Below are 26,788 nucleotides of genomic sequence, written 5' to 3' on the forward strand. Positions count from 1 at the left end.
GAGAATAGCTAATAGCCTCATCAGCAAGCATTTGCATGTGATAAGCGCTATTAGCTTCGTGGGGGTTGGACGCGCGTTTTGGAGGTGCTAGTCCCCTTTATAGCAGAAGGGGTTGTGGATGCGTGTCCAATCACTGGCTAACCAGTGCCCTTGGCTGAGAGCGCTATATTGCATCGGCCTGATGTTTTTCAGAGAAAGAGGACTTAACTTTAGTTCGGGAGCTGTGATAAAGCTGGCTCTGGCACCTCTCCCTCAGAGGCTTCTTCCGGGGCTTGGCTTTGGGGAGATTCAGGTGTTCTACTGCCTCTGTTCCTCCAGTTGCTCCTGGGTCTCCTGCCTCCCCTTTCCTGTCTGAACCAATCCTCTTTAAGCAGCTGACAGCCAATTACTATAAACCTAATGAATCCCTGAGGCTCAGCTGCTCCTTGCTCTGCCTGCTTCAGTCCCCAACTGCAAAGAATTATGGACATTGTAGTTCCCAAAGCAGCCAGCTTAGCTTATATTGGACCAGTTTGTTCCCAAAACATCCTGCCTTATTGTTTTATACTCTCTTGTCTAGCTCAGGGACTAACAAAAAGTATTTTAGATAGTCACAATGAGGAGGGATGTTTCTGTGCCTCATGAGTGACAGAAGGTCAAGATTGTTTTGGAAATCCCTTCCTCTTATGAATGAGAAGAATCAGCTCTTTAATGGAAAATCTTTGAGGCTGATATTCAGCGCTATGTAGCTGCTAAATAAGGATTTACTCGGCTAAGTGGCTGTAGCTGAATATCTGATCCTGGTCATTAGCCACCAGATAACTACTTATACGGCTAACTGGTGGGCAGAATATGGGCGTTCCAAGGAGGAGATACTTATCCGGCTAACATAGTTATTTTAGCCAGATAAGTTAGACCTGCTCAATATCAGGTCTAAAGTTAGCCAGATAAGACTTATCTGGCTAACCAGTGATATATTTGGGGACATTCAGCAGCATAGTCGTTCTGCTGAATATCCCTTGTAAGTTAGCCAGATAAGTCTTTGCCATTCATCTTTAAAATGTAGCCCTATGTATTTTGCTCATTGGATGTGAATGCAATTTTGTTTGAAAAGATGTTAAATTAACTAACTCCTAGCGTGACTGTAACTTCCAAAGTGCCTTTTTTTTTTCATAGTGGTAAATTACATTCATCTGTGACATCAGCCGCCAATGATTGGTCAAGGATGGTTTGTTGCATCATTCAATTCCAATTCCAGAGTAGTGCATAAAACAAAAGGAAATATAAGTATAAATGTTTAATACAGTGTTGTTATGGCATTATAAAATGCCATAACAGTTTTAGTTCCTTGTAAACCGGTGTGATATGTATATTATACAGGAACATCGGTATATAAAAATAATAAATAAATAAATAAATAAATAAAATTAATGGTTGTATTTGCCTGTTATCAACTCAAACTTTTTACATCTTTAAAAGTAATATTATGCATGCTAATAAATGTGTTTTTTTAATTGATGTAGATAAAGTCTTTAAGGTTAAAGCTTCAAAGACTTCAAGAAAAGGCAGTCCAAAAGGATGACTATGAAAAAGGTAAGAGTGTTATTTTGCTCTGTTTTGTTCCTTATTGCGTGTATATTATAATGAAGGCTTCTGATTTTAGATTTTATAAATTGTAAATTTAGGTGTTTATTTTCCAGCTAATTATGGGTTCTTTAGGGATGTCAAAAAGGTGTTTTTTGTGGTGCAGGTGCTATTATTGGGTATCTTTTCCGACTGAATCAAATACAAACATTTGTGCAGCTCAGGAGATGTCAACATGGAAAAGGCACAAAAACAAAGCAGAGGATCCAAGGTAGACAAACGAGGGATGAGAGAGAGCTAGGTAAAGTGATGTTTTTCTAGTGTTTCTAATAAATACCTATTTTATTTTTTGCATTGGGGTGTTTTATCATGGTTTTTCAGTTAAAAACCTAAAAGCGGAAGCCTTAATTATAATTAGTGTGCCTGGTATCCCCACCATCCTGTGATCATGGGAGAAACTACATAATTAGGCAGTTGCCGCATAATTTAAATGTCTCCATAGAATCAACAAACCTGAAGCTCCCCTTTGGCAAAATTAAATTATCAGATGCCGGATGGTACCTGTAGGGCTGATTCATTGTGTCCTGTCTCAGTCTGGAAGTGCTGAGCTGGATGCTGATTGGCTTTCCTTAATAGCCAGGTACTTGCCAGGTACTTGTAGCCTGGATTGGCCACTGTTGGAAACAGGATGCTGGGCTTGATGAACTCTTGGTCTGACCCAGTATGGCAATTTCTTATGTTTTTATGTTCTAGGTGGGGTATTCTGTGTTTAAAAAAAACCCAAAAAAAAACAGAGGAGGGGGGAAGCAAAAATGCTAGCATTGATCCTGCTCCACTCACACCACTCCCTTCCTCTTTCACTTACCCTCTCCCTCCCACTCATTCCCTTACCACCATCACCCTTTCCCTTCCTTTCCTCTCTCCTTCTTCCCAGACCTCACTCTCACTCCCCTTTTCATTTTCTTATTCAAACCCCTTCCCTTTTATTTATTAACTAACTCCCCCTTCCCAGGAAGTCGTCGTGTACCTGCTGGCTGGATGACAGAAGCCTGCCAGCAGGATACCATTAGATCCATTGCAGCGTGGGGCCTCTCCTTGCTGGCAGGGAATGGGACCCCCGCCAGCATGCCATCCCTTGGGGCCTCTCCTTGCTGGTGGGGGTGGGAACCCTGCTAATGCAACATCATTTGGGCCGCTCCTCACTGGCAGGGGATGGGAGCCCTGCCAGCACATCATTACTCATGGCCTCTCCTTGCTGGCAAGGGATGGAAACCCTGTCAGCATATCACTGCAGGTGCTGTGGTGCAGGTCTTCTTCATGTTTGCGGGAACCCCGCCAGTGTATAATAGCACCAAGCTCTGACCTGCCTGTCATCAGCCAAGGCCCGATGTCTCGCAGGTCAGCATGTCACAAGCGTGACATTCGGGTAGACAGCATTGACAGGCCGCATATAATGTACTTGTGCAAGAGATAGGCAGGCCAGATGAAAGATGGTGATGGGCTGGATTTGGCCCACAGGCTATAGTTCGCTCACCTCTGAGCTAGAGAGCATGCTGCTCAGTTCGTCCCTCTGCATCCCTCTATTGTTTGAGGCTGTTGCTGCTGCAGCCTAATCTTCCCTCTCTCTCCTAGGCTCAAGAACATCACCTTTGCAGTGTAGTCATACAGTCATAATAGGGGAGGGGTTGCAAGCAGGACTTCCAGTTTCAGGGGGAAAGGGAGGCAATGCAATTATTTAAAAACAACATGAAAGATTTTCAATAAAAATACCTTTTTTTGCATAGTGAAAGATGCAAAATCATGCAAATTTGCCATGTAAAAAAATCTGCTACAGAATTTTGCTAATTTTTGCTGTGGAATCTTGAAATATCTGCCACAGGAAACCAGAGGCTCTGATTATAATTACTGAATCTACGGTTTGTGACTTGGGATAGCTAAAATAGTTCAGTAGATGAAATTTTTTACTATTCCCAATTCATCTCTATATAAAAAGATTAATCGCCTGGAGCCCATCTTCGGAATGCAGAAAGAACAGAGTTCTACCAGAATTCTCTTATGTCCTCAGTACTTGATGTGATGTGATTTGACACGTGTGAATTTTTAGTTCCCATATCATGCAGTTATGTCTAGCCAGCTTGCATAATATCATCTTTTCAAAAGTACTGCTGTTACTCTTTATTCATTTCTGTGCATTTTGTGGTAGTTGACAAAAATAATTAAAGCTTAAGTTGCATCTTGTAAGGAGTTTATATAGTGACTTAAACTTGATTTACACATTTTCTGTACAAGCTTTTCACAGAGGGAAGCTAAGGTGCCTTTGCTGAAGACCAGTGAAATTAGTAAGTAAAGGTGAAATGTTAAAACCAAAGGGAATAAAAACAAATATTAGGGTTATTTTGATGAGAAATGTTATTGTCAAAAAGCAGTCTTTGGATTGCGTATTTTTAAGATGACTAAAAATTGTTTTGAAGACAATTCTGTAAATGAACACATCACTTATAGGAAGGTTGTGATTTTGCAATCAGCATATGCTCACAAACAAACAACCCCCCCCCCCACCTGATTTTTAGTTGTCCCTGTTCTGACAACAGTGCTTCTAATGTCAATTTTCTTAGCGTTCAGACAAGTGGATCCTAAACCAGTTGGGTTATGCACCTTTACTAGCAGATGGAGACAGAGCAAAGCTGACGACACATTATATGTATACCCCTGCACTGACATCAGCCTGCCAGTATTCTCTGTCTCTAGCAGATGGTGAATGTGCATCGCCCTACTGGGGATTGCGTTGAAGTTTAATTGAAGGAGAAAGAAGGATAGAAGTTTATTGCCCCGCCCTCCTGTGGTGATACCTTATGGTCCTTCCCTCAGTTGAGATTTCCTGAGGTGATTTTGGTGGATTCTCCCTCAGATGAGTGCCTTGGTCTGGTAGCGGACTTACCTGTAAAAAAAAACAGCTGAAAGGCAAGTGGGTGCTGGAAGCTGAGTGAGACGGTGGAAGGTATAATATGCCCTTTCCCCCTGCAGCCAGAGACCGAATCCATTCTCGGCCAGGACAGGTTGAACTCAGGTAAAGAGTTAAAAAAGGGAGTTGATTTTAGGGATTCCTTTCCCTTCCGGTCTCTCTGCTTAGCGCACCACTCCGATGTATATTCCCACCTCTGGAGGAGTTGGGAAGTCGGGCAGCCTGGCAGGTTGAGCAGTCTTTTGGGCTAGGCCCTGCTCTCAGGCTCAGAACTTTGCTGAATTGTAGGCTGTGGTGGATTTCTCGCGCTTTTCCACGGTGCGTAAGTCTGCCCTCTTCAGGACGTCGGTTCGTGCTGGATGCCCAACTGCGCATCTAATAATGCACCTAGCTGGAAATCCATTTGAGCACATATGGGCACACAGTTGTGCGCATAGGACACCTTCTGGAGCACTTGGAAGTGTGCCTGAGGGTGCCTAATTGGACTCACAGTGGTATGATTCCCAGCGCCTAAGAGTTGGATGCACGGGAAATTGGGCATCCAGCTGACTGGGTATATTGGACACCTGATTTTTGGGCATCCAATCTTTTTCAAGCGACAAGCTCAGCTAGACACACATTCTTCTCGGAGTCCATTTAGAGTGTGAGATTTATTTTGGTGCCAATAGCAAAGAAGCCTAAGCACCTTGCCCTGTGTGGTGCTTGCCATATTCGGCCATCTCAGCCTGGTATTCCCTCTAATTTAAGAACATAACATAAGAACATAAGAAATTGCCATGCTGGGTCAGACCATGGGTCCATCAAGCCCAGCATCCTGTTTCTAAAAGAGGCCAAACCAGGCCACAAGGACCTGGCAATTACCCAAACACTAAGAAGATCCCATGCTACTGATGCAATTAATAGCACTGTTTGGAGGCTCAAGGAGACTTGTCTCCATCTGATTTTGCTAAGCCCAGTCCTTCCCAGCTTGTTGTGGGAATGGGAAAAGAGTTGCTGAGATCTTTCTTGGAATTGGGACTCCCTTAACTGGTTCCTCAGCAGAGGAAAGTAGTTCAATGGGCGCAGTACTAAAGCCTCCTGATTTTGGCCTGGATCTGTCTATCTGTTCTTGGGTGGATTTTTTCCAAAGTCTGCAGTCTTTTCTTCAGGTGCAATCATTGGCCCCAGTTAATAGCAAATCAGGATCTCAGTCTTCTGATTCCCACGCACCCGGTGTTGCAGGTAAGCTTCGGAGTAAGTCTAGGCCTGCCACGGGTTGCTCCGATAGGTACCTGGAGGGCACTTATGATGAAACCGATACGTATTCCTTGGAGGATGGGGAAATTCCTCTAGGGTTGGAGCCATATAGATGTATGTTGCATTTCTTTCATAGAGCTGAGATGAGATGAGATGAGGTCCAGATTCCTCGGTTGCCAGAGAACAGGAAGCAGACGCTATGCTCCTTTGGCACGAGAGGTTGTGCGAGGGGCTTGCTTATTTATTTATTTATTTATTTATTTATTTATTTATTTATTTAAAATGTATAAACCGCAAATCAAAATTACTTAGTGGCTTACAAGAAACATTCATAAAAACATAAATAATAAAACATAGACAAGACACATTTTAAAAAATAAAATACCTTATCTCTAACTGACTACATTCATAATCATATTTAATCTATAAACGGTACTGGCCCTCTGTTCTTATACGTCAGTTCACATCATAAAGCCTGCTTCCTGCTGCATTCACATTACGCGTAAGCCTGAGAAAATAGTTTCCTAAATTTTAGCAAAGAAGACTCTTCCTTAAGACTTCGATGGAGAGAGTTCCACAAAACAGGGCCCTGGTCGTAAAAATGTCTCTCCCAAGATTTGTCAAGATGAATGATCCTAGGAGAAGGAACATTCAAAAGCATTTGGCTAGAGGATCTTAAGGTTCATCATGGACATTATAATTTCAGGGCTGCATTATAACTCGGGGGAAACAATAGCATTCAAATCTTTAAAAACTAGCATCAGTATCTTAAAAGAGATCCTTCATTTGACAGGGAGCCAATGTAAACTCTTCAAAATTGGTGAGAGATGCTCACGCATTGGTGTGCCAATAATTATCCTAGCAGCAGAAGTTTGAGCATACTGCAATGCCTTAAGGAATAAGCTAAATTCTAGGTGCACAACTCATTATGTAGCTAGAATTTAGCCGCGTGTGGCTAAATGGCTTCTAAATATTGGCCTATATCAAAGTTTCCAGGTGCAAAGGATCTATAAAAATAAACTTATTAGTCTGAAAAGTGGTAAACATTTACCGCCGGGTAGCGCACGCACATGGACGCACGCATGCAAATTTTAAAAATCTACCCCTTGTGTGTATGTAAGGGAAAGCATGTGAGAACTTGTGTATGTATTTGTGTGAGTGAGAGAGTGATGTTAGGTTACATATTGGGAGTTATCACCCAGGAAAGGACCTGGGCATCATAGTGGAATATTCTTTGAAATCCTCTGTTCAGTGTATGGCATCAGTCAAAAAAGCAAACAAAATGTTAGGAATTATTAGGAGAGTGGGAGCTTCTTGTGAGAACAAGTGTGTGAGAGAGAGAAAGAGTGTGTGTGTGTGTGTGTGTATAAGGCAGGAAGGGAAGAAGATAGGAGGAGAGAGAAGAAACAGAAGAAGGAATTTGGAAAAGACTGATAAGGGATAAGTGGAAAAAAGAGACCAGGACCAACCGATTAGAAAAATGAAAAGATCAGTCACAGGTAAAAAAAAAAAGACTTTTTTTTGTTTAGCAGTTGGAATATGCACGCATGTTATAAAATCGGAGCATCCATGTGTGCGTGCCGGGAACTGCGTGCACATGAACACGCGCACATTCCTTTTAAAATCGACCCCAAAGTGTATAGCAGTGGAAGAATTTTGTTTTGCTGAGGTGATACCAGAGTTTGAAAAATTTTTTTTTTTTTTTGCATGTTGGGTTGTAATGTGAACTGTCCTAGTTCTGCTCTGCACTCGTTCTTATGATTATTGCTATTTTATTGTAATTATGATAGTCTCTGCCTTTCTAGAAAGAGGAGTCATGAAAGTATACATTGGTATTTGTTTTATTACATGATTGATTGGGTCTGATGTTTGTGGTGTTTGCTACCTACATGATATTCTTGTGTATTTATAAACTGCAATAAAATTAATACAGATTAATAAGGCATATATAGCATTGGCAAGTGCTTCAAATAATTAATTTAAAATATTTTAAAGTTTCACTCATGATGCATAACAGCTGTTGCAAACTACTTAGAAATTCTTTGTCAGATGCACTTTAAGGCATTATTTATGGATAAGAGTACAACTAATAAGACTTTTTTACATACTGCCCACCCATGTTAACCTTGGGTCCCCGCCAAAAAATCTGTTCTGGCTATGCATCTGGGTTGTTCTCAGGCACATGGTGGCAGCAGTTAACGTAGTGTCATTAACTCTCCTTCACATATGTTTCCTGAAATGGGCCTTCAACAACCAACTTGAAAATCTCAACAGAAGTGAAACAGGATTTATGCTGGTGGCTAGACACCTTCATTCTTCAGGAAGGAGCACAACTATATCTACCTCCTTGCCAAGTAACGTTGACAATGGATGTCTTCACAAAGGATTGGTGGGCCCACAAAGACCCTTTTTGAACTCAAGGAACTTGGTCATTCCAAGAAAAATAATTTCAGATCAATCTCCTCAATTTGAGTGCAGTCCTATACCTTTTATCGACTTTCTCATGCTATCTTCAGGGAAAGAGCATCTCATTCAAATGGGCAGTCAAGTCGCCATGTTCTTCATGAAGAAGCAAGGTGACATAAAGTCTTGCACTCTTGCCAAGAAGTGATAAAAATATAAGAATGTTTTTTAATATTGTTTGAAATGTTTGTTTTAATTTTGAATGTGTTTTATGTAACCTTTTGATATTGTAAATCGCTTTGACAACTGATTTATCAGCGATCAATCAAATTAAATAATAATAATAATAATAATAATGAAAACATTAAGCTGACCTGCCAGTGACCTATCTTCCAGGGATCTCCAGTATGTTGACAGATCGCCTCAGCAGAGGTTTTCAACTACATGAGTGGTCTCTTCAGCAGTCAACATCTAACAGACTGTTTAATCTATAGGGATTTCCTGCAATCAAACTGTTTGCCTCAGAGCAAAGAAAATAAAAATGTTTTGCTCCTTTTTTCCCAGCAAACTCAGATCAGCTCAGGTCACTTTTCTGCTAGACTGGAATGTAGATCTCATTCATGTATGCTTTTCCAGTGTTTCCACTGATAACCAAAATGGTACAAAAAGTGCTCAAAGATCAGGCCTGACTGATCTTCTTGAGCTCCAGTATGATCCAGAGAAGTTTGGTTTGCATATATACTTCAGCTATCCAGCCATCCTTTGATACCTCTTAGGTCAGATCCATCATTACTAACTCAAGAGGAGGGGCACCTGTTTCATTCAGCTTGGGTGTTGAATGTTCAATGATAAAATAAATATGCTTGGAGAAGGTACAGAGAAGGGCCACCAAAATGATAAGGGGAATGGAACAACTCCCCTATGAGGAAAGACTAAAGAGGTTAGGACTTTTCAGCTTGGAGAAGAGATGACTGAGGGGGGATATGATAGAGGTGTTTAAAATCATGAGAGGTCTAGAATGGGTAGATGTGAATCGGTTATTTACTCTTTCGGATAGTAGAAAGACTAGGGGGTCCTCCATGAAGTTAGCATGGGGCACATTTAAAACTAATCGGAGAAAGTTCTTTTTTACTCAACACACAATTAAACTCTGGAATTTGTTGCCAGAGGACGTGGTTAGTGCAGGTTAGTATAGCTGTGTTTAAAAAAGGATTGGATAAGTTCTTGGAGGAGAAGTCCATTACCTGCTATTAAGTTCACTTAGAGAATAGCCACTGCCATTAGCAATGGTAACATGGAATAGACTTAGTTTTTGGGTACTTGCCAGGTTCTTATGGCCTGGATTGGCCACTGTTGGAAACAGGATGCTGGGCTTGATGGACCCTTGGTCTGACCCAGTATGGCATTTTCTTATTTTCTTATGTTCTTATGCTTACTCAAAGAACTGGAGAACATAATAGTATCTACCAGAAAATTGTCAACTATGAAACCTTATGATTTTAAATGGAAAAGGATTTTCATATGGTGCCAACCCAACAGCTTGGATCCATTCACATTTGAACCCAAAGAGTTACTGAATTATTTGCTCTCTTTTTTAATTCAGATCTCGCCATGTTCAATCTCAGGGTAAGCCTATTTCCATTTATCCATTGGTATTCAAATTATGATAGGTTTGTGGCATATTAAATCATCAATTATAAAACCTCCCATTCCATAGGATATAAACGTGGTTCTGACACAACTGATGAAGCCGCTGTTTTGAACTTCTAGAATCTGCTTGTCTGAAGTTTATAACATGGAAAGTAATATTCCTTGTAGCAGTAACCTCAGCTAAAAGAGTCAGTGAATTTAATGCTTTATTTCATTATCCTTGTATGCAAATCTTCCAGAACTGACTGGTACTCCCTACCCACCTGAAGCTTCTAACAAAAGTTGTGTCAGCTTTCCATATTAATCAAGCCGCCATGCTACCTTCATTCTTCTTGAGGTCACATGCACATGAGGGTGCGAAAATCCTTCATACCTTAGACTGTAAATGGGTCTTGGCTTACTACAAGAGAAGAACTCAACCACATCATCTCAACTATTTGTCACTAATGATCCTAACAGACTAGAATAGCAGTGGCGAAATGTACATTGTCCAACTGGCTAGCAGACTAAGTCACTCGCTGTTATAGGCTGGCAGACCTACAAGATACACCATTAAGGCTCATCAGGTTAGAGCCATAGCTGCATCAGTGACTCATCTGTGAACTACTTGAAGACATCTGCAAAGCTGCAGCATGGTCATCAGTTTACATATTTGCACCCCATTACTGTCTAGACAATTTCTCGAAGTGTGACAGTAAATTCAGACAAGTGGTTTGCATAGCCTTTCCCATCAGTATTCTTACTCTCCATGGTGGGGTCCTAGTTGCTTATTCAGTAAACACTCCTCTCCAACCCTCAGCTTGGGACTTCCCACTTAAAATGGCTAATTCAGCCCTGCTTATTGACAGAAAAGTTCTATCCAGCTAGAATTAGATCTCAAATCAACTTAGGGGGCTCACGAGTCAGCGCCCAAGTGGGAATTCCCGCACATGCTCAATAGAGCAAAAGCTCTACTAACTACAAGGGAGAGGTCTGTTCTGTGCCACTGGATGATGTCTCCAGTATGTAATGGCTAATTCATCCTGCTATCTACGGAAAATACCATTTACAGTAAGCAAACTTGCTTTATCGAGTTTTTAGTAAATAAATATCATGGTAATGTCACTCTGGAATTACAGCATTAGATACCAGGTTATCATTATTGGAGAACCACATGACAACTTTTTAAAAAAGTTTTTCTAATGCTTATACCGTAGTGCAGTGTTAATGTTGAAAAGAATGGAAGTGGTTCCCCTTAGTACTTGATGTATAGTATTTCCTTTTATTTGCTGTGTGTTTGTGTGAATGTCTTGTCATGTGTTTGTGGTTGTCTCAGCAACCTTGGTGAAATAGAAAATGATGTGACATACAACATTGTTATTTTATATTATTGCTTTATTATATGTTAATTGTTGTGAGTTACATCACTTAAAGTTATAAAAAAATAGGAGGTTTGATTTTTATACATACACAGTTCATAAAATTTTGGCTTCCTGTGTTCGCTGATGAATTGATTTACAGTGATGATATCTCCTAAAAAGCTCAGTTACTGTATATTGAGGATGAGACTTGCACAAAATATGCTTTTTCTTCTGATGACTATCTCATTTTCTGTTAGATATGTGTTACATCATAAAAGAACTTGGCTTGGGTTCACAAGCCTCTCATCTAGTGTCAAAACTGGGTGTTTTTTCTTTTTTAAGTAACTTTAACCAGTTTGGTACTCTATCTCAAGCTTTCACTGGTTTTCATACCATAGCTTGAAGTGGTACAAGAATGTCAACAAATATTCTGCTTCAGAAATATGATGGGTTTTGTTCATGGTATTTACCCCTCTCTCTCTCTCTCTCTCTATATATATATATATATCTATATATATATAGATATATATATATATATGAATTATTGAAGATAATTATAAAGTCTCTTATTTCATCTTGCATTTACATGAAATCTCCTCTTGATGGCCACATTACTTTATATTTTTCCCTAAGCAGGTGTAGCAGGCAGAGACTGTGATAGCATTTTCTCTTACATAGCAAATTGCAGAAATTGGCCTGTTCTTCAAGGATCACTTGGAGTGTTGTCATGGCTCATTATTCATGATGGAGCTTGACAGCTCCAAGGTTAAACATGTTGCTGAATACAAAAAAGTAGTTTGTTTTTTTTTGTTTGTGTTTAAGGGAATTAAGCATCCACACCGAAGGATAAAAAGCCATTGGATATCCTCCACTTGTCAAGACTGTAAGAATAATTTTGTTTTTAGAATGGTTAATTTTGATTGTATGCCTGTGGATTCTGAAGGTTTATGTAGTTATTTGATTCTTTATAGCATCTTCTAGTAAGGGTGGAACGGATTGCTGCCTGCAGGTTACCTGCTGCAGATATCTGCTAACCCCAGCATCTAATCCCTTCAAAAGGTATTTTTCTGTTTTAAGCTTATAATAAGCTTTTTTTGTTTTGCACTACTTTGGGCAACCTTGCTAGAATGCCAGTACAGGCAGAATTTAGAGACTTGCTCTTTGTTTAGGAAAGTACCTGGTCTGTTTGCTGAATCATCAGTGTATAAACTGGGATCCTTAGGAGCAGGTGGACTAACAGAACGGAGCAACGGTCCTTTGATCTATTGTGCATGCATGAAATTGAAACTGAAATTTGTAAAACTGTTATGTTGAAAACTATTGATGGTATATTTTGAATTTGTTACAGTGGCACTTAAATATTGTGAGGGCAATTTGCAAAGTCACTTATGTGGGTAAATAGTGATTTACACACATAAATTGCCTGTCTAAAAATTGACTTGCCTTAGTTCATGAAAGCATGGGATAAGCTCATGGGATCTCTGAGGGAGTGGTAAAGATGATAGAATTGAGCAATTGGTGTGGATGGGAAAACTGTATAATCTTTTTCTGCTGTCCCGTTTCTGTGACACTTCGTGTAGAAGGGTATGGGGAGAGCTAGTGTAGTAATCTGAGAAGAGGGGTTAGATAGTCAAAACCAGGAAGGGAGGGAGATAAGGTATGCAGCTGAACTTTGAGTAGATGGCTGTGGAGAAGAGAGTTAAGTGGTAGACTTGTAAAGAGCAGGTTGCTACAGGCTGAGCAGGAGGCGATAAGAGAGTAGACAAGGATTTTGGTATTATGTTCAGAAAGGAAGGGACAGATTTTGGTGCTGTTGTAGAGAAATGAATAAAAGAAAAAGCAGAAAAAGCCACACAGTCCCTCTGCTAATTAATACTCAAAAATAAGTTTTGTATATTATAATTCACTATTCATTGTACTATAGCAGCTCTCAGTTAATAACTGAAAAAACACAAGGGTATCTGTTAGATGCCTTATATTAGGCTCAGTAGCAATTTATATTGCTTAGGGAAAAAAAGGGTAAATGAAAGATACTTCCGCTATATGGCTCTTTGCCGAGCAACATAGACTGCCGCTGAGCCTAATATAAAGCATCTGATACCTATGTTCTTTTTCAGTTAACTGAGAGCTGTTATTGTACAATAAATAGTGAATTATAATATACAATCCTTGTTTCTGAGTAGAGAAAGGAATGTCACATTTTAGCGGTTTTTTTTTGGTTGTGTGCAGAGGAGAGCCTGGAGTTGAAGAGTACTCTTAACGTTGCAGGCCGAAGGGAATGGGAAGAAAAGTAGTGTTGTTCACAGTGATAGAAAAAGTGTGTTGAGGGGTGGGGGCGGGAGGTAATTGAAAGTTCTGTTGTGGCCATGTTAAATTTATTTACCGTACTTAAAATCTTTTATATACTACCACCTCATTAAAACACTAGGGCGATGGTATGACATCCTGGCGGCAATGCTTGACGAGCAGGCTGAGATTTGGGATTTGATTCTTGGCGAGAGATAGATCTGGGAGCCACTAGCATAGAGATGATATTGAAAATCATGGGAGGAGATCAGATTCCAAAGGGAAAGGAAATAGAGAAAAAAGGGCACAGAATACATCCTTGAGGCACAACAACTGACCTTTCCTCTCTAGTGTTAATTTTTGGGCTGCCTCGTAAGACTGGTATCTGTGCTTTCCTCCTAGCTCACTGAGGGTTACAGAATTAATTGCTATTTGATATTGGTGAAATTACTTGCATTTATCTTCTTTTTATAATTACACAGAAAAGTACATGCTGCATATATTGGACAGATAGCAATGGACACAAAAAAAAGGAGTTGAATTAGCACAGGTTTGAAATTTGTGAGCAGTAGCGCCAATTGTTACGGCTTCAGCCCTGGCTTCTGTCAGTTCGCTCATCTTTTGCTTAAGTTCATAATTCAATCATCGTTTTTTTTTAAATAATCTATCTAAAGCACAAGCCTGGATCACAGATGACTGGCCAGCATCCAGGCGGAAACTCTTAAGGAGGAGTTTTCTTGGGAACTGTTAATATCAATAGATGAGCAGTTTGTTGGTAGGTATGATTGTGCAGGGAAGGGGTGGGGTGGGGATGGAGGAAAAGCACTTTTTTTTTGTTTTTTAAAGTAGCTGGGATGAAGCTGTGATACCTTTTTCCTCTGTCCTTAAAAGTCTTCATTCTTTGGGCTGCCTTGTTGTACCACATTCACCCATCTCATTGGTAGTTTTTCTTATAAAAACTTTGAGGTTGGAAAATTTAATGTGGTGATCCCTGCCCTGGAATGTGATAAGGGACTTAGGATCATGCTAGATGAAAATTATTCTTCTTTCTTCACATCCCAATGATTCCACTACGCTTCCTCTTCATGATTCTAATCCTCACAGCAAACCAGTCCTAACTTTACAGCCATTCTTCCCATTTTCCATTCCCCTACCACCTCCTTCCACGGGCCATCTTCACTTCTGCCCTGTCCACTGCTTTGGAAAATCAGAATTTTGTTCCTCTCAGCCAGCTGTCAGGACTCTCCCTAACAGCATCTCATACTAATTGCCTTTGTTACAATTATGCCTCTCTTCCCCGTTCTCTTTTCTTTTCACTGGAGAGATCATCCTAATTCTGACTATTCAAGGCTACTCCCAACCAGCTGGCACACTTCAACAAGTAATCCATTCAACAATATGGCTGTAATGATACTTGCGCCTTCTACTATCCCTGTTCTATTTCCAGAGATCATAAATAGATCATACAGCTATGATCTATTTATCTCTTTCGCTCCTTAAAAGACCAGGACCATCTTAAAGTACAGCATAGAAAGGATGTCTGGTCCCAGGGCATTTCCCTAAGCAGGGGAATAAGAGAGTAGGCCCAGGAGAGAATAGAGAGGCCCTGGGGATGAGGAGATAGCAGCTGCTATGTCAAGACTGTCTATTGCTGTAAGTTTTGATTTAGAACTGCTGAGGTAAGCAGACGTAGTCTGTTTTTCAGTTATACTGGAAATAATAAAGCTGATTCTGTAGAGAAAAAGATGGAGTCCAGACTTCTGTGTTCTCTGGCACCCGTATAGCCAAAGACTGCTCACACATTATCACATATGGTGGTAACAGTGGGATATCTGTTCTAAATGCCTGCACAGAGCAGAGACCCATGCTAAAAAGAAAAGAAAAATTATGAGACCTGTTTCTGCTCTAAGCACAGAACAGAGGCCAGCAGTAGCAGCCCTGTAAGTACATACAGTGGGCTGTGGGGGCTAACTCCACCTGGACAGAGAGGGACATAAGGTGAGTTAGAGCAGACAGGATAGGATTTTTTTCCTCCCTCTCCCAAGGCAAAAGAGACAAAATAAAAAGCAAAGGGTTTTTTCTTTTTTTGTGCTGTGCTCTTGAGCAGTAATACTCGAAACCCGATATCACCTCAAATCAATCTACAATATAATTTTATAACATTTTCTGATCAGGAGAAAAAATCTCTCAGTATTTAAAAATGCTCTGGGAGCTAAAAAGCTTTGGCTAAAGCAGAGCAGATATTCTCCTAGGACAAGCAGGATGGTGGTCCTCACACATGGGTGACATTGGATGAAGCCTGGCATGGAACCTTGATCTCAAAGATTCTAGAGCTTTCAGCATGCCCTACTGAGCATGAACAGCTGTAGTCATCGCCCTGCCTCTAGGCAGAGTCCCTCAGTCTCTTTTACTTGGAGCTGTCATCTCGTGGTTGTGGAGCTTGTGCTCATTTTTTAAAATTAGAAAATGTTTTTCATGGTATTCAGTTTTCCTCTCTTACAGTTTTGTAAGTGATTTTTTCTAGAGCTGTAGCTTTTATTTCTTGTAGTTTATTCTTTTTCCAGCTGTTTACCGGCCGCATGGTGGCTTCTCCCCTGTGCAGCCTGACTGTTGTTAAAAAAAACAAAAAACCCCCCAAAAAACTGCTTCTGTAGGTTTTTGTATTTGTGTCCTTTCTTTGCTCTGTCTGTTTTCTTTTTTTCCATAGTGGTGACAGGACTGGACTATGCAGTCTGGTGATCCTAGTATACCGCTGAGCCTGAGGACCCGCCTGAGTTCTACCTGGGCTGGAGTTCCATGGCAGTTCACAGATTGTTCGGCATCAATGGATTCAGATGGTGGAAAGATCGAGGACTATGCTGTTCCAGTGGGGAGGAGAGCTCATCCTCCCCCACGTCTCGAGGAACTAGTCTCCAAGGGCGGGAGCCCTGGATGATGTTGCCTTCACTCCTGCTTGCCAACATTGGCAAAGCAATCTCCCTGGAAGAGAGGGTGAGCAGAGCCTGGGCTAGCAGCTTGCTGCTGCACTTCGGTGCCATGCCCAAGAATGGTTGCCTGTGCACAGCTATCACCAGTGCATCATTCATCTGCATCTATGTCAGGACTGCGTCGGGGACAGGGCCCATCTTTGGGTATCATGGTCTCCTTGACGCCGTCTAGGTCCAGGGTTACCCTCATTGCGTCTAGGTGCATGACCACCCACGATGCCATGGTGGCCTTCGGTGCTGTTGGCATCAGTGGAACTGGACTCTCGCTACACCAGTTTGGGCATGAGGCTTCAATGCCCTCGGTGCTATAGTGCCAAAATGCGGTGCACTCAATGACACAGTGCCCCTGATGCACTCGATGTCACGGTGCACTTGATGGCACGGAACCTTTGGTGCCCTCGATACCGCGGCATGTTGCACTTACTGCACTTGCCATGGTGGCCTCGATGCACGATGCCATGGTGCCTTTGATGCACTCAATGGCACGGTGCCTTCAATGCACTCGATCCCTCGGCATGGTGCCCTCGGTGCACTTGATGCCTTGTTACTCTCGATGCCACAGTGCGCTTGATGTGCTCGGTGCCTTTGATGCACTTGAGATCATAGTGCCTTTAGGGCACTCGAGCCCTTGGCATGGTGCCTTTGAGGTCTTGCCACAGTCAGTGCCCTCTGTGCTCTCATTGCCTCTCTGCCCTCGTGACTCTGGTTGCCTCAGTACCCATGTGGCTCTGGTTGCCTCAGTACCCTTAGTGCTGTGGTGACCGCAGTACCATCAATACCACTGTGCTCTCGATGCCCACGGGGTCCTCGATGCCTGCAGGGCCCTCGATGCCATCAATGCCCTTGATCCATCAAGGTGTGTGCATGGCCACCCTAGGGGCTGGCGAGGTCAAAGCAGTGGCAAGCCCTTGATGCTGTCGAGCCCACTAGGTCATCGAGGTGTGCGACCTTGATGCCAACATGACCTCAGTGCCATCGCGAAGCAGGGCTGCCCCAATACCATTGACGCCTTCGAAATCATCAAGGTGTGGGGCCACTGGAGAGGCCTTCAGACCACTGATGCCTCTCATTACCGCCTCGACTATGTCGAGCCCACTGACTAGGCACTGAATTCGCCATTGAGTGCCCTTGTCGCCACTGTGGCTGTTGAACACTGGGACTCTCTGAAATCCCTGCATGGCCCTGCAGCCCATGGGGGGCAGGGGTTCTTGGCCTCGTATGGATCGAGCACAGGGGTTGTCATCTACTCGAGGCACCCTAGTGCACTGGTGCATTTGTACGCATTGGACCGGTGTCCTCAGGGCTCCTGGGTGGTGTCCACTACAGAGCACTGGGAAGCGCAGAACTGCCCCTTCAGCCAACAATCCCAGTGTTGGGGGCCTGCCAAGGCGCACATACCATCAATATTATTGAGCACTATCAAGGCTCTCGTCAGCCGTAATGCTTGTGAGGCCATTGAGCTCGCAGCATTGACACCACTGGATGAATCATTGAGCTGAGGGAAATTTATGTCGGCACTAGCGGTTTTTGGTTCTTTTTTTATATCTATGACCTGTTGGGGAGCTGCAGGGCCCTCTCCCTGCAGATGACCATGGCTTCTTTGGTCCATATCTTCGGGGGTCGGGGCCCCTGGGCGATCGAAGTCTGAGGGTACCTGTGGCGCCAGGAATGGCGCTATTTATCGACAAACCGCAGTCCTCCATAAGCACCTGCACTTGCCAGGGGCTTCGCTGAAGTCGTTCCCTGTGGGTCTTGCAGGTGAGCCAGTTCCGCCAGTTTCAATGTCTCACCTCCCGGAATGTTCTCTGGTACTGAAGGGGGCAACGTCATAGACCGCCGCCCTCCACAATGCCTTATTCAGAGTGCCAGGGGTGCTGGGGACGCCATCGTCACACTGTCCTCTACAGTCTGCTGGAGGGATATGCCTTTGTCCTCTATCATGTTCCCGTGGAACAAGCCCCTAGGACTCTGTCCCTGATAAATGTTTTTTCTCTGATCCGGAGCCCCAGACTTCTGAATCGGTGCATCTTCTTGGAGGACAGGGCTGGAGAGCGGCATTGGCAGTCATTGGACCGTCTTCAGCTGGGGCCCCTCTGGGAATTGCAGTGATGACCTCCTCTATCTGAGGCTGGTTGCCTGTGGTGGGTTGGTCTCATCGGCACCTCAGCGATAGCGCGTTGTGCCTCAACTCTCCTTTGGGGGGGTTGCTAGGCTCTCTTCACTCGTGCTGTCATTCACATACAGGTTTTGAATCACACACACACATGCTGTCTCCACACATGCTTTCAGTCAAACACACACACACACACACACACACACACACACACACACACATGCTCTCATTCACATACAGGTTTTCAAATACACACATTCTTTCACTCACTCATTCCCCTCCCAGAGAAGCATATAAGGCAGCAACAACTTTCTCCTTTGGCTCCTGTGGTTTGAAAAAAGAGTCCCATGAGTTACAGGGGCTGCCAATGCTTTGTCTCCTGTACACGTGCAGCCTAGCTCTTTCTCCTCACGGGAGAGGGGATGGTGGCACCTGCTCCTCCTCCTTACCGCGCATGGCCCCACTGCTTCTTCCCTGAGTTGTTTCTACTTTGTCTGATCATACGAGGGCATGCTGTTTGATCTCCTGCTTTTGACCGCTGTGCTTGTGTATGCTGCAAAGTGTTCGTGCTTCCACATGTAAATAAAGACGGCATCTCATTTTTCCTTTTTTCAGGCCCCAGTGCAGGCTTGAAAGAGGAGATGCTGTCCCCATACCACCCCTGATCTGGTGGTGCTCTAGGCAGTGGCCAATTCCACCTAATGCTTCCACAAACCCTACTTTACCAAAACTTTCCCCATTTGTTAAAATAACCTCTCCATTCCCATTAACCTCCCCTTCAAATTACCCGGTTCCCCTTCCCAAAAAAGAACAGAATCCCTGGTGCCTTACTGGGCCCATCCCCTTTCCCTCCTTAAATCCAAAAAGGATCTGGTGGTGTGGGTTGTTGCATGATTTTAAGATTTTTTTTTTTTTTTTTTACTTTGGATGTCCACCATCTGGAGATGTGATTGAGATCTCGGAAGACCCATGGGGGTCTTTTCACATTGTGGGGCCCTTTAAACCAGTGGCAGCCCCATGCGAAATGGGACACCATCATGCATTTTTGGGCCCCTGTTGCAATATTTTATCTTGTGGAGTTTTATACGAATTAAAATATTGCGAGGAGCTCACTGCAATATTTTGCTGGGGAGGGGTTAAATAGCGCTGGGATACCCTCTGTGATATTTCACCCGTTTCATGATAAAGGGCCGGATTTTCAAAAGTTACATATGTAAAGCCTATTTTCAAAAGGCCCGGCGACGCGCATAAAGCCCTGGGATGAGTGTAAGTCCCGGTGCTTTACTAAAGAGGCGGGAAGGGGGCAGGGCGTGGGAGTGGCGGGACGGGGGTGGGGTCAGAGGCTCCAGGCACAGCAGCCATTTGCCGCTGTGCTTGGGATCGCGCCCCAGCATTTGGCCAGCGCACGCAACTTACTTCAGCCCCAGGGCTGAAGTAAGTTTTGTAATAAAAGACAGAAAAAAGAAAAGGTAGGGGGGAAAGGGTGGGGGAGGTAGGGAAAGGAAAGGTGGGGTAGGGAACGGGGAAGGCAGAGCGGCTTGGAGCGGGCTCGGTGCGCGCAAGGGGGCAGATTTTATAAATCTGCGCACATGCGTACTTTTGTTTGCGCACCCGGCGCGAACAAGAGTACGCGGGATTTCAATAGATACGCGCGTAGCCGCTAAAATCCGGGGTCGGCGCGCGCAAGGCTGCCCAAAATCGGCAGCCTGCATGTGCCGAGCCGCGCAGCCTGCCTCCGTTCCCTCCGAGACCGCTCCGACATTGGAGCGGCCTTGGAGGGAACTTTCCTTCCACCCCCCCGCACCTTCCCTTCCCTTCCCCTACCTAACCCACCCCCCGGCCCTATCTAAATCACCCCCTCCCTTTGTCGGCTGGCTGCCGCGCTCCATGTTCCGGTCCGGGGGCTGGTCCGGAGGCCGCGGCCTCGCCCCCGGAATGCCCCCGGGCCGAAACCACGCCCGCGGCGCCTCCCCCAAAAAGCCGCATCACTTGCGACACGCCCCGAAATGCCATGTCACTACCGGCACGCCCCCGACACGCCCCCGACACACCCCTCCATGCAAGCCCCGGGACTTATGCGCGTCCCGGGGCTTGCGTGCGCTGCCGAGCCTATGCAAAATAGGCTCGGCGCGCGCAGGTGGGGTTTGGGGCAGGTTTTCGGGGGGTACGCGCGTACCCCTTTGAAAATCTACCCCAAGGGCACAATTGTGCGTGTGCCGACCCTGGATTTTATAACATGCGCGCGCATGTTATAAAATCAGGCGTACATGTGTGTGTGCTGGGTAGTGCGCGCAAATGTATGCCCATGTACTCCCTTTTAAAATGTACCCCAAAATATCGCGGCTTAATAAATTTCCCCTGTAGTTTCATCACTCCAAAGCACATTGTTCCAAAATGATTCAGGTTTATCAAGATTTTAATTTGCATACTTTAGATAATGACTTTTCTGACTTTTCGTTAGTGCAGATCATTGTATAAGCAACGTTGTATTGTGGATCTGTGGACAACTACTCCAGTGGCAGCTACACTTTTCAGTATGTCATTTGCAGTCATTTGTGGGCTCTGTTTTGCAAATCTGATCAGTTATTAGATATTTTTCCAGATCTTGTCCTCATTTTAATAGTTCCATGTAACTTCCATTTCTTAACAATGTTTCTGACAGTTGAAATTGCTAACTGGAAGCATTTAGAAAGCTTTTTATAGCCCTCTTTCGCCTTCATAAGAGTGAATTATCTTCATTTTCAAATGCTCAGTTGCTTTGAAGTGTCTAGGATTATTGAAAGTAGACAGAATACCAGAGTATTTGTTTGACTGTGGAATTATCTTCACTGACTATTTGAAGACCTAATGATTCAATCAACATTTTGCCATATTCACTTTTTATTATTTTCAACCTGTTAAAAATTCTCAAATTAGTGATTTTCTGTTAAACATTTCATGAAGATGATGTGTTTAGCTTTATACCATGTAGTGTTTATGTTAGCTTCTGTTCACTTGGAGATTCATTAAAATATACAATTTGACTATGAACTATACTTTTACAGCCTCATACCCATTTACTTCCTACATATGCCATGAAGCTATATGAGTACAAATCAAACTTGTAAAATGCAAGGTGTTGTCGACTGACGTGCCACAGAAGGTTATAATAAAAAGCCTCTGGGAGTACTATTTAGTCGTCATACTGATCAAGTACTTTTCAGAAAAACAAAAAATCCCTAAATACTGTTGTTTAATTACAAATTGCAAAAGAGAATATATTGTACTAGCTATATTTTAGGTAAAAATGACCTTTTAACTGTTGATGCTGAAGTAATGGAAAGGCTAATTTTCCCATTGACCTTTATGTGGCTCTGTTTTCTACAGCTCACACAATAAACTGGATTTGACAGAATTGATCAAACACTAACCTCGTAACTACAAAAAAAATTTGAAAGATGTGTTGAAATGTTAGGTTGTAAATGATGTTTCTACATGTTATTTATTATAGAAGCTTTGACAAATGACTATTATAGTATTTCAGATCATAATGGCTATATTTTACTTCAGTTAACATTTTGCTGTTTGATTGGACAGTGCTTACTTAGTTCAATCTTTTTGTGATTAGTGATATATATATATATAGTAAGTTTTATAATAAAATATGAATAAATTTCACAATTATTGGCACTATATGAAACTCCACAAGTCTGTTGATCTGTATGTTTGTTTTGATTAGATTGTAAGCTATTAGAGCAGGGACTTTTATGTGGTGGTTGTACAGAGCTGCATATGGTGAGAAGTGCTATAGAAATGTTGAGAAGTTGTGGTAGTAGCTGGATATTAATTAGCATTTATATATGACTTATGTCTGTTCTTTCTTCGACAAGCAGGGCTGAATTAGCTATGACACTTGGGTGATGTCATCTGATGGTGCCAAACAGACCCATCTTTCTGAGCTCATTACAGATTTTATTCTGCTGAGCATGCATGGGAGTCTTTTTTTGTCCGAGTTTTTCAATAGACATGTATTCTCTCTCTCTTTCTCTTTCTTTTCTGCTTTTTCACATTTTCTCTTGTTATCTTTTTCCATCACTGCCCCTGCAGCTCTCAATCAGCACTATCTATACTACTAAAAAAAAAATAAAAAAGTGTAAATACAATTAATACTTTTGTTAGGATCCAAGAAGGCCGTCTGCTGGAGTGGGACTTCTTTGACCACGTCCATGCAAAGTCGAGCAGGAGCATCTCGAGCAGGGCACCCTCCCATGGCACCGGATTCTAGATTCGTCGTAGATTTTGGGGTGATCAGGGTTGAAAGGTACCAGGCCATTTTGGAGCTCTTGGTACTCTAGTACTGTTGATGCAAGCATATCTAACACCATTGAAGCTGGAACCGCAGGAGCATCTGGTGCCAGCAATACAGGAGCCGCTGACATAGGCACTGGCAACACAAGAGCATGTCTGGCACCATTGATGCAGGAACATCTTGCTGTGTTCCATAGTTACACTCTCTCACTCTGCTCCATTGGTGCACTCTATCCCATCTGTGCAAATGTCTTTGGTACTACAGGTACAGAAGTCGAGGCCACCCAACCTGGGGGTACCCCTCTATTTCTGGAAATGCCAGACAGAATCACAGATCTGGTGGCGAGTTTCTTTACTCTTTGGGGGACAAGGAAAGTGCTTTTATTCTCCTGTTCTATGATGTGTGATTAATTCCTACAAGCAGGAGTCCCTCATACTTCCATGCTGCACCTTTTAGGATTGGGGCACATGGCATGGCCTTTTTAAGAGCCAGCAGTTTGCGTGAGAATGTTCATGCTTAGTTGGCTGTCATCTCTTGTTCCAGGGACAATCTCTTCGTCTGGTAAGGAAAACCATGGCTAGTTTAAGGAGCAGTATATGGCCATTCAGTCCTTGTTGGCAGGAGCTAAACAGCTTTCTTCCTTTAGGTGTTCTTATTTCATTTTTCTGCAGCCTCTTTTTTCCGGAGATGCTCCTCTGCCAATTTCAGTGGTATTGCACTACACCTGCATTGCTGCTGGTATGCAGATGGCCACATGGGAGAGGACAGTCTAAGATGCCATAACAAGCCCAGTCCAAGTCTGGGCCTAGTTTTTGATGAGAACCGACCCTTAGGCTTTGACCCCTACTGTTGGACAGAGGATACACCTGCTATTTGAAGAGAGACAGAAGGTCATACAGGATTATTGGGTTCTCAAAACTGTAGAATCTGGTTATTGTTGGCATCTCCCAGTCCCCAGCGCTGCATTGATGTTTAGCTTTCAATCTGGATCTGTCTCACTCAGCCCATTTCCATCTCAAGGTGGAGTTGCATGTCAACCAGCATGTGAGAGAACATGTCCCTTTCAAAGACTATGGTGAGGGGTTCTCTTTCTATGTTCTTCCTTAACCCCAACAGTCAGCAAGATTGGGGCCTATCTTGAATTTTCAAAGGCTGAAGAAAGCCTGCTTACGAGAGAAGTTCAAAAGGCATGCTCTCCAGAAAAAAGTGATGTCACCCTGCCAAGATGGCTGTCTGAAGACAGCTCTTCATTTGGCTTTCTTAAAAACCTGAATTTATAGAATTCTGGCCTATCTAGCTTCTGTATTTTAATAACTGGATAGATTGGGTGCTGAGATGCCTACCCAGAAGAAAACATTGGATTTCAAGAACTTTTTGAATGCCAGTGGTGGATTGAATGCAAAAGAGGCCCAACCTGCAGTTGAGCTAGGAAGCAAGGGTTTAAGAGCCCCAAGATGGATGGTGAGGAGCAGTTAGCTAGTTGTGACTTGTTTACCTTGTGGCTGGCCTGAAGGAAGATATTGGCAATCGTCTAGAGGAGATAGAGCAGCAACTTGATGATCAGGGTGACTCTGTGACGCATCTGCAAAAGAATTCAAGCACTTAGCGACAGCGAATGATGAGCTAAATTACAAGCTTTGGGTACTTGGAAAACTGTTTGTAGCTCTGCAGTTTGCAAGTCTGGGGTATACCTGAAATAAAAAACAATTGTTGACTGCGTTGACACAGTTCAGAATATATGTGCGGTGGGTACAAATATGAGTGGATGCGAACTCACTGCTGCCAAAGTTAAGCTTGACCTTGCATATAGAGCTTTAAGATCTGCGATTTATAATAAACCCAGAGACATAGTGTTATGATCGGTGGGTTGCTCCATGGACCACTGCTCCTACCTTTAGGTCTGGTCACAGCATATGCAGCAGGACACAGCTAGCAATGTCAGTCCGGCCGAGCATGGTGAGATTCTGCCGACAAGCAGACACTGTCGCTCCTGCACTCTTCAGGCTTCTTCCTAGGTGTGCACGCATGCAACGCTGTTTAATTTAAAGAACCCGCAGCAGGAGAAGCCCCACAGCACCTCAGATGATGTCAACTTCTTGGCCTATAAAAGCCCTCTCCTGACATTGCTTCAGTGCTTCAGCAGCAGGTGGCGATATAATTTTGTGGATTTCAAACTGGTTAAAAGACAGAAAACAGAGAGTAGTATTAAATGGACAATTTTCTCAGTAGAAAAGGGTATACAGTAGAGTGCCTCAAGGATCTGTATTAGGACCGTGCTTTTCAATATATTTATAAATGATCTGGAAAGGAATAAGATGAGTGAGGTAATCAAATTTGCAGATGATGCAAAATTATTCATAATAGTTAAATCACAAGCAGATTGTAATAAATTGCAGGAGGACCTAGTGAGATTGGAAAATTGGGCATCCAAAAGGCAGTGAAATTTAATGTGGTTAAGTGCAAGATGATGCATATAGTGAAAAATAATCCATGCTGTACTTACACAATGTTAGGTTCCATATTAAGAGCTACCACCGAGGAAAGAGATCTAGGCGTCATCGTGGATAATACTTTGAAATTGCCGAGCTCACTGTGCTGTGGCAGTCAAAAAAGCAAACAGAATGTTAGGAATTATTAGGAAAGGAATGGTGAATAAAACGGAGGATGTCATTATGTCTCTGCATCACTCCATGGTGAGACTGCACCTTGAATTCTGTGTACAGTTCTGGTCACTGCATCTCAAGAAAGACATAGTTGCGATGGAGAAGGTACAGAGAAGGGCAACCAAAATGATAAAGGGGATGGAACTACTCCCCTATGAGGAAAGACTAAAGTGGTTAGGGCTGTTCAGCATGGCAAAGAGATGACTGAGGGGGTATATGATAGAGGTCTTTAAAATCTTGAAAGGTCTAGAATGGGTAAATGTGAATTGGTTGTTTACTCTTTCGGATAATTGAAGGACTAGGGAGCACTCCATGAAGTTAGCATGTAGCACATTTAAAACTAATCAGAGAAAATTCTTTTTCACTCAACACACAATTGAACTCTGGAATTTGTTGCCAAGGGATGTGGTTAGTGCAGTTAGTGTAGCTGGGTTTAAAAAAGGTTTGGATAAGTTCTTGGAGGAGAAGTCCATTACCTGCTATTAATTAATTTGACTTAGAAAAAAGCCACTGCTATTACTAGCATCAGTAGCATGGGATAGACTTAGTTTTTGGGTACTTGCCAGGTTCTTATGGCCTGGATTGGCCACTGTTGGAAACAGGGTGCTGGGCTTGATGGACCCTTGGTCTGATCCAGTATGGCAATTTCTTATGTTATGTTCTCTGTAGTGTGAGTTGCCCCAGCATTCCTGGTCTTTGTTGTGTCTTCGCTCGCTGGTCTTCGTTCTGATCTTTGGTTCTTGTGGTCTTCGTTTTGTCCATCAGTTCCTGTGGTCAGCTTTCAGTTCTTCAGTGTGCCTTGCCTCATCCTCCAGCCCTGCCCATCTGTCCTGCCTTCACTTGGATGGATCCTCAGCTTGACCTCTGCTTTCTGGACTTCTCTTGATTGCCACCTACCACTAATCATTCTATGTATGTCACCTGCCTGGATCCCAGCCTGCCTCAGGTTATACCTTGTCTCCATCTGCTCTGTCCCTGCTATGCTGAGGATCTCAGTCATCTGCAGAAGCCCCCTCCTAAGACCTGCCAGCTCCAGCACCCGAAGGCTCAACTGAGGGGAATGAGAGCTGATAAAGGCGAAGCTCCAATTGGGCCTCTGCACCATCCAGATCCATCTGCTGATGGTGGGGACCTGCAGAGCTCCTCCTTGCAGGCTGTGCCAACTCTGCCTTGGCCTAAGGGTCCTCGCCCGCAACATCTAGTAACCTTCTTTTATCATTATACTTTAAAAGAAGCTGTTATGAGACAGGTTAGGTGAATAGGCAATATAAAATGGAAAGATCTCACTATAGAAATC

General features: G+C 43.1%; 1 protein-coding gene across 1 annotated transcript in view; it reads left to right on the forward strand.

The window, feature by feature from the left end:
• Window positions 1–26,788, forward strand: part of DISC1 (DISC1 scaffold protein) — a 699,528-nt gene that overhangs the window by 116,598 nt on the left and 556,142 nt on the right. Inside the window, exons 3-4 of the mRNA XM_029593853.1 lie at window positions 1,503–1,572; window positions 1,730–1,864. Coding sequence (XP_029449713.1) covers window positions 1,503–1,572; window positions 1,730–1,864 — 205 coding nt within the window. The remainder of the gene's footprint in view (window positions 1–1,502; window positions 1,573–1,729; window positions 1,865–26,788) is intronic.

This window comes from Rhinatrema bivittatum, chromosome 3 (assembly GCF_901001135.1).
Source record: "Rhinatrema bivittatum chromosome 3, aRhiBiv1.1, whole genome shotgun sequence".
NCBI classification, from domain to species: Eukaryota; Metazoa; Chordata; class Amphibia; order Gymnophiona; family Rhinatrematidae; genus Rhinatrema; species Rhinatrema bivittatum.